This window comes from Corylus avellana, chromosome ca5 (assembly GCF_901000735.1).
Source record: "Corylus avellana chromosome ca5, CavTom2PMs-1.0".
NCBI classification, from domain to species: domain Eukaryota; kingdom Viridiplantae; phylum Streptophyta; class Magnoliopsida; order Fagales; family Betulaceae; genus Corylus; species Corylus avellana.
The window spans coordinates 3,443,687-3,451,971 of NC_081545.1; the positions used below are offsets into that span (position 1 = coordinate 3,443,687).

The following is an 8,285-nucleotide window of genomic DNA, read 5'->3' on the forward strand; positions in this document are numbered from 1 at the left end:
GATGTTGGAAATAAAAAAAGATAGATGCACAAGCAATAGTCTTCTCTCTACAACTATTAGGATGAGAGAGGTAAAACAAAGATATATTCTAGATAAAACTGATGTAATAATTCATTAATGTAAAACATTTAAATAGACTACAATTAAACCACTTACTCCTAAAAACAAGGATCCACTTTAACTACTACTAGAATAACATGGAGCACTAAGTAACTAAACTCCTAGACTTAAGGACTCAACGTGCATACAATTAAGATAATGCTGAAACAAATAACAAGCTATTAAATAGGAACCACTAACCCACTACTCAACAAACAAGCTAAGTAATAGGAACACATTTTGCATTATCTCTAACAGTGCCGCCCTCACCGAGATCTGGCTGTGATGAACTTGAGCAGTGTCAAGGTAGTCTTCAACTTCAGACGCTCTTAAGGCTCTTGAGCGTAGAAGCAAATCCCTGAGCATGTAATCAGTGGCTTCACCCGATCCCATCATTTGTAGTATGATATCGGACACATCTAAAGCAGTTAAGCCACTCTTGGTGGTCACATTCACATCCACTGCTTCTTGTTGCCTACCATCACTACCAAGTAGCAATTTCACTGTCTGTAACAAAGATAGTATATAATATTGGTGAAAGCATTTAAGTATATAGCGAGGTATATATAAAATTTTATGTCATGTTACCAATAGACATTGCATATAACAACATTGGAATTCCCGGACAATATTGTTTATCATGCATATATATTGCAATATTAAAATTGGTTAATAAATGGTCAGATGACTAAACAGGAAAAAGAGCTGTATTGGTTTCATAATGTTCCATATATAAATTCGATAATTATCTTAAAAGTTTAAGCTAAAAGAAAAAAATAAATTTAATAGTTTAATTTATATTATAACACCTCCCTTAATAAATGAGGTTTAACACCTAAAATATTTAGTTGAAATGAAAGTGAATGACATAATTTTCTAATACAGGACATCTGTTTTGATATCAAGTTAAATTATCATTTAACCTAAAAGCTCATACTCAAATGATAGAAACAAGGTTTAAACTCAGGATTTTTATTTTTATATTATGTTAAATTACCACTTAATTATCCTAAAAGCTTAAATTAACATAAAAAATAAATTTAATTATTTAATCTATATTCTAACGCCATATAGTAAAATGGTATATATCCTTAAAGAGTAGAGATACTTTTCACATCCATTGTTTGAATGACAACAAAGAGGAAAAAAGTATTTTGAAGTTTTTAATTCGCTTTTAGAATGAAGATGCCATTATTTACCTGAATCTGCTTCCTAGCAACTGCAAGGTGTAAGACAGTGTTGCCATCTTCATCCCCAGCAAACATAATTTCCTGCATGTTAAGCTGCTTCAGTATATCAAACATGGCTTCAAAGGCCTCAAATTGGTTATACTTCACGGCTATGTGAAGCGCAGTCTCGCCTCTAATTAGAGTCACTTCACCGATACAGTCGGGAAAAAAGCCAACCAATTCCCTAATGACTTGGACCCTCCCAGCTACAGCTGCACAATGAAGAGAAGTCCTTCCATCGCTGCTCTTGAGAAGGGCAAGCTCACGCCTAAACTTCAAAAGCTCTCTCACTGTTTCCACAAGCCCATTTGCAGAGGCTATGTGTGTTGTGCTAAACCCGTCCTTGTCCAATCTAGTGGAAAAATCTGGTTTAAGCTTCAATATCTCCCTCACAAACTCTGTTCGCCCACCCATGGCTGCAATGTGTAGGGCTGTTTCAGGGTACACTGCCACTGAACCTCTCTCAATTACGAGGGGGTCCTCTTGAAGTAATTTCTGCAGTTCAATGGCGTTTCCATTAAGCGCTGCCTCCACCAACCTGGGATCCATTTTTTTTTTTTTTTTTTTAAATGGAAATTAACAACAAGCTCATAAACAAAAAGAAAAAAGCACGTGAATGTGGAAAAGAAAAAAAGATCTTTCTCTACGTTGTAGAGAAAGCTGCTACAAATCCTAAAAAAGAAACCTAAGGGTCCATGTATACTTTATCTGGATTCCATTAATTATGCAAAAGGTGAAGTTAGGATAGGCCTATTAAATTGCTCTCTTTTTGTCAATAGAACTACATTAAACCACGTATGGCTTATCCAAAAAGCTCATTCATTCTTGTCAATTCTTTTCATTACACTAACTCCTTTTTTTTTTTTTTTTTGGTTTTTTCAATAAATTTTAAAAGGTTACAAGTGCCGACCATCATATCAGATTCTTAAGTTATAGAAAAACTATGAAAGGTGTCATGTTGTTGGGGTTATCTCACATCGGTTGTGGTGGAACAATGACGCAGCCTAACTTGGTAGGTTGCAGCGAAAAACAACAACAAAGTAGCGGATATGTAATTCTAGATCTTGAGCCTATCAATGATCTGAGAATTCTTCTTGAAAAGTTAGATACTATCTAGGTTTTGAAGGAAAAAGAGGAATAAACTCAACTATGAGTAATTCTCATTAATAAAAATCAGTAATTAACATAAACTCCCTTTCTCTGGAGGCTATAAGCATATATTTATAGCCCAAAACCTTAAACCTAATAAAATAACGAAATAAAGAGTTCCAAAATCCTAACCCTAATAAAATAACAACATAAAGTCGGCTAGAAAATAAAACAAACTGACGGCGCCAATCCAAACGGGACATATGGCCGTCCGGACGGCCACGACACTTAAACGACAAAAACATGAAATAACATATGAGTTCGGAATACACTCCGATCTACATCAAACGAGCTGTTGGTCAGTTTATAAGTATGAAGGAAAGTCTCACCTCTAGCATTGTAAAATCATTTGCAGGTAAAATGTTTCTTTTGCTTAACAAATGAAACATGAACCTTCGTTTTCTTTTTCTGCCTTATTCACCTAACATCTATGGGTGTTTCGGTAGTACTTTCTGAAGCACTACAAATTCCTTAGACGGTATTTGGATCACATACTTTATCTATTGAAACTGCTTGTCTCTGTTTTAGTTCTTGACTGAAAGATTTTCCTTTTAGTATGATTAATGATGTCTATATATCTTTGCAGCCTCATTCTCCTGATAATCGGGCTTTATTAGCAAGATAATGCAAAGATGTGAAAATTGACAGAGTAAATATCGGATCTTGTACAGGAGGAAAAACGGAGGACTTTATGGCTGCAGCCAAAGTTTTCCTAGCTTCAGTAAGAAATCATATATATATGTTGGACAATTCTTTTGCTCCTAAATATAATGTTCTTTTTTAATCTATCTTCTCTTTTTTTATTGCTTTCTAGGGTTGAGTTGTTGGAAATTTTGATTGCTAGCGGCTGACTTGGTTGGTCTTTATCCATTTGTTATGAATCATGAGAAAAATTACTAACCCTCTGCCTTAAATGAGTAGTATAGTATAGTGTTATTAACTACGCTTTTTTTTTTTTTTTTGTTCCCAAGAAGTAGTTCAATCGGTTAGGGATCACGCCTCATGAAGTGGAGGTCACTAATTTTAATCCTCCCTCCCCCTTTTTTGTGTGGACATGTCAAAAAAAAAAAAAAAAACTACGCTTCTTTTTGGAGCTAATTATTTTATTGTAATTTATTTGGTTGTCAGCGCTATTGTTTGTGCTTGCTAATATTATTTATCCCTATTTGGAGGGATCAGTGTGTTCCATGAACATTATTTTAATTTCCTATAATTTATATATAATAAAAGCTATTTTAATTTTTTTTTAAAATTTTTTCTCATACCATTAGTGGTGACATGTCGCCGCTAATGAGCGTATTTCTTATGTGACTAATCCCTCTTCTCTCTTTAGTGTTGATTCTTTCCTTGCGTAATGGTTTTTTTTTTTTTTTTTTAATTTATTTATTTTTTATTTGAGTGATATTTATGGGCTTTGATATACTAGATGAATGGATGCCGAGGAAATTATGGAATGGAGATGATTTGATGATAGAAATACTGGATAAACTTGTATTGAAATGATAGAGAACAATTCGAGATGTTCAGTCTCTTGGAATTACAGTCAAGCTTATGAGATATTCTTTCTTCCCCTGTTTCTGCAGATTGTGTTGATTCTTATAGACCCAATCCGTTACAACTGTCCAAATCGCATAAAACAACTAATAAAACTCAATAAACCTAATAACCTAAATGACCCATTACAACTAAGGGATCAACAAACATAATAGACCCATAAAGGCCCACTACCTAATAAGCCCATTAAAAGCGCACTATATTATATACCCATTACACCTTGGGAATTGTTTTGAATCTCTCTCTTTTATTCAATAAAGGGAAAAGAGAAAAATGAAATTACACATGAGATGGGTCTATTAATTTTTACGGAAGAAAGAAACAGAGCGAGTGATGGGTCTTTTATGCTTGCTTTGATTTTGGTATTGATATCTGTGATGTTGGGTTAAAAATTGATAATCTAAATAATTTGAGGGGAGTGATAAAATTGAGATAATTTTGATTTGTTACATTTGGAGTCTAAATCAGAATTTTCACGTTGAATTTTACATTTGATTTGTTATGACCAAATTCTTAAAAGAAAAGAGAACATACCATTAGCGGCGACCTTAGGGTTATTTTAAACATTTTTTTTCGATAAAAAAAAGTCATTAGCGTCGGATTAAGTAAATAGAGGCCAAAAAATGCTCAATAGCGACAACTTAAAGTTGCCGCTTATGACCTTACTTTTTGTAGTGCCTGCATGTGCTAAACGATGTAGCGCAGCAGTGGAATGAGGTGGAGCCAGGGGGGATGGTAAAGGTTAAAGTTTCGAAACTAGTAAAATAGTAATAAATCATTATTTTAAAAAAAAAAAAAAAAAAAGTGAATCTAACACAATTGTGGAGCTAAGTCCTGCAGGATCCTAAGTCCTGTTATTTGATAAGAGGAATTAAAAAAAAAAAAAAAAAAAAGTGAATCTAACACAATTGTGGAGCTAAGTCCTGCAGGATCCTAAGTCCTGTTATTTGATAAGAGGAATTAAAAAAAGAAAAAAAAAAAAAAAGAAAGGGTAGGAAACGTCGGAGGTGTTTCCTAATTAACTAGGAACCACCTAGGACGTTTCCCAGCCTGCTTTTTGAAAATATGAACACAACTCAAAACCAACCACAATATTGTGGGCCTTCATAATATATCTCTTTAATAATATTGGCCTATAAATAAAGACAAGAAAAACAGATTTGATCATCATTCTCTAATATTTTCTTTGTTGATGAACACTTGTGTTTGCTAAGAAAAATGGGTTCCAAGGCTTTTCTTTCGTTGGCCATTGTTCTTCTCATCTCTTCGGAGGTGGCAGCAAGCTACCTGTCTGAGACTTTGTCCGACCAGAAAAACGGTGAGTTGGAATCTACATTTTGCCCGCCTTAATTAGTATCCTTTGTTCCATGCTACAAAAATTTCCACGCTGTTTTTGTTTTGCATGAGTTAACGTAATTTTGCTGTACGTGTTACAATGATCAGTGGTGTCATCGATCGTTAGCCCATGAGCTTAAATAACTGCGTTTGCTTTCAAATTAAAATATACTTGCAAGTTGTAATGTGAACACTAATAACTTGTGTTTTTCATTATATGTGTGTTAATATTGTCACAATAAGACAAATATATCATACTACCATGTTTCTTGGCACGTGCAGTGAAGGCCACCAAAGAGGCCAACTACGGTGGATCTGGGGGAAATCCTGGTGGTGGACTAAGGAATGCAATTATTCACGATTTATCACAAAGAATTTCTATCCTTATCAAGGAATACCCGGGTGACGGATATGGGAGATACCCACAGGGTCGAGTACTTAAAGATCTATCTTCAACTACACCGGGCTCAAGGCCCTGCAATAGATGTTGTAAGGTTCCGGCAATATTTCGGAGCCCAGGCTGCAACAGATGTTGCGGCTGATGCAGAAATCAAAGCCAAGCCTCAATACTAAAGCAACATAATTATCTAAAGGAGAATGCTAGCAACTATATTTTTAATCTAAATTTTGGTGCTCATGGATTTTGTTGTAATTAATGTTATATCAATGAAGCTAGCTAAATGGGATGCAGAAACAAAATCTCGAGTGAATGTCTGACATTTTCGGAATGCATGCATGGGAGGAACTAAAATTAATATTACCAAAAAAAAAAAAAAAGGGACAAAATTTTAAAAAATAAAATAAAATATTTGAAGGTAAAAATTAATTTTGGGGTCTAACTTAAATTTTTATTAAAAATTAAGCTTTTATGACATTTTTTAAAAATTTTGAAATGACCTAAAATTCTCCAAGGTTAGGGATTGTTCCATCTGTAAATACATGGATGGTTACCCACATGCTTTGTATAATGAATGGTTCTTTCTGCATGCCGTGCGCATAACATATCTTCATTATTATTGCTTAGACCTGTCATTACCTTTAGGAGTTTAATCCATCAACTAAAAACCCTGATTTTTATTTTTTAATCCACAACTATAAAAAGTGAGCCCTTTTGTCAAAATGGCGTAGAAGATAATCTTCTTTCTCCAAAAACTAAAAACCCTGATTTTTATTTTTTAATCCACAACTATAAAAAGTGAGCCCTTTTGTCAAAATGGCGTAGAAGATAATCTTCTTTCGCCAAAAAGTCTAACTATGCTTTCTTGTTTTCTCGGTTTCAAAAAAGACTATGGTTAGTCATATTTAATGCTAACAAGTAATTATAAGAAGTAAGATCTAGCACGAGAAAGTTCCTTGTCTTCCATGTGATTTTCGCACTCTTCAAGCGAAACTGACTTTTTTTTTTTTAAGGGGTAAAATTATTATTTTATTTTCTTTTATTTTTGATAATTTTGTCCCCCTAAATGTAATGAGCAGATCCGCTCCATTTCAAATCTTTATCCTTTAATCTATAGATACTTTTTTTTTTTTTTTGAATCTAAAAGGTGAAACTCAAAAGTCAAAAAGACTATATCTAGGCTGACTTCTTTTTAGTCCTTAATTACTCTCATTAGCTACTTTTTTATTTTTCCTACAAAATTACTTTTTACTTTTTTATTCTAATACATTTCACAATAATTTCTTTATCCTTTATATATATATATATATATATATATATATATATATATATATAATTTTTTTTACAAAATCAAAGTTTCTTGTTGCACCCTCTAATTTCTTACGAAATTCCAGCTGTTGCCAATGAAAGGGATTCGGATCCCCTTCCATTAGTGAAAAAATTGGAGATTCTCCAATAGTGCATCCTGGTTGTCTATTTTGATCCAACAACTCACACCATGCCACGTGTCCCACTCAAATTTAAATAATAAAATATTAATTAACTTTTAAAAAGAAAATAAAATAGAAATAATTAAAAATTAAAATCAAATAATTAAAAAACTAGGGTAGCCGACCACCCCATCTGAGCCATGGGGGTGGCTGAAGCCACCCCCATGGCCTTAGGGGGTGGTCTGGCCACCCCCTAAAGCCAAACCCAAAAAATATAATTTATGGGTTTGGCCTTAGGAATTGACTACACAGACATATTCTTTCCGGTGGTGAAGCTGACAATCATCAGAATTGTGTTGAGCATTGTGGTGGCGGAGGACTTACATCTAGAGCAGCTAGATGTGAAGACAGTGTTTCTTCATGGTGAGTTGGAAGAAGAAATTTATCTGCAGCAGCCACAGGGATTCGCAGTGCAGGGGAAGGAGAGTTTAGTGTGCAAACTGAGAAAAAGCTTGTATGGTCTAAAACAAGCTCCAAGAAAATGGTACAAGAAATTTGACAGTTTCATGTGAAGTACTGGGTTCACAAGATGTAATGCAAATCATTGCTGTTATGTCAAGAGTCTTAAGAACTCTTACATTATTCTACTCCTGTACGTAGATGATATGCTCATTGCAGGGGCCAGTATGGAAGATATCAACAAGTTGAAAAACCAACTGTCAAAACAGTTTGCAATGAAGGATTTGGGTGTTGCTAAACAAATCCTTGTGATGAGAATCATCAGAGACAAGGCCAATAATACACTGAAGATTTCACAAAAAGAGTATGTGAAGAAGATTCTCAGCAGATTTAGCATGGATGAAGCTAAGTCAGTGAGCACACCATTGGGGAGTCATTTCAGCCTAACCAAGGATCAGTCACCGAAGATGGATCAGGAGAAAGCATACATGAGCAAGGTACTTTACGCCTCAGCTATCAGAAGTCTGATGTATGCAATGGTCTGTATTAGACTAGATATTGCACATGTAGTAGGAGTTGTGAGCAGGTACATGAGTAATCCAGGGAAGCAGCATTGGGAGGCAATCAAGTGGA

General features: G+C 34.4%; 1 protein-coding gene across 1 annotated transcript; it reads right to left on the minus strand.

Moving 5' to 3' along the window:
• Positions 1-303: 303 nt before the first annotated feature.
• LOC132181561 (ankyrin repeat-containing protein BDA1-like) lies at positions 304-1,877 on the minus strand. Its single transcript, XM_059594812.1, has 2 exons — positions 1,299-1,877; positions 304-606 (listed from the first exon to the last, which is right to left on the minus strand). Exons 1-2 carry the CDS (start codon positions 1,875-1,877, stop codon positions 304-306), a joined length of 882 nt encoding a protein of 293 aa, XP_059450795.1.
• Between the last annotated feature and the right edge of the window lie 6,408 nt (positions 1,878-8,285).

What these genes read in the sequence shown, in the direction of transcription:
- LOC132181561 (XM_059594812.1), bottom strand. Translation starts at nt 1,877, where the DNA reads ATGGATCCCAGGTTGGTGGAGGCAGCGCTTAATGGAAACGCCATTGAA. An exon ending in TTGCTAGGAAGCAGATTCAG is followed by an intron (nt 607 to 1,298) that starts GTAAATAATGGC and finishes TCTTTGTTACAG; the next exon opens with ACAGTGAAATTGCTACTTGG.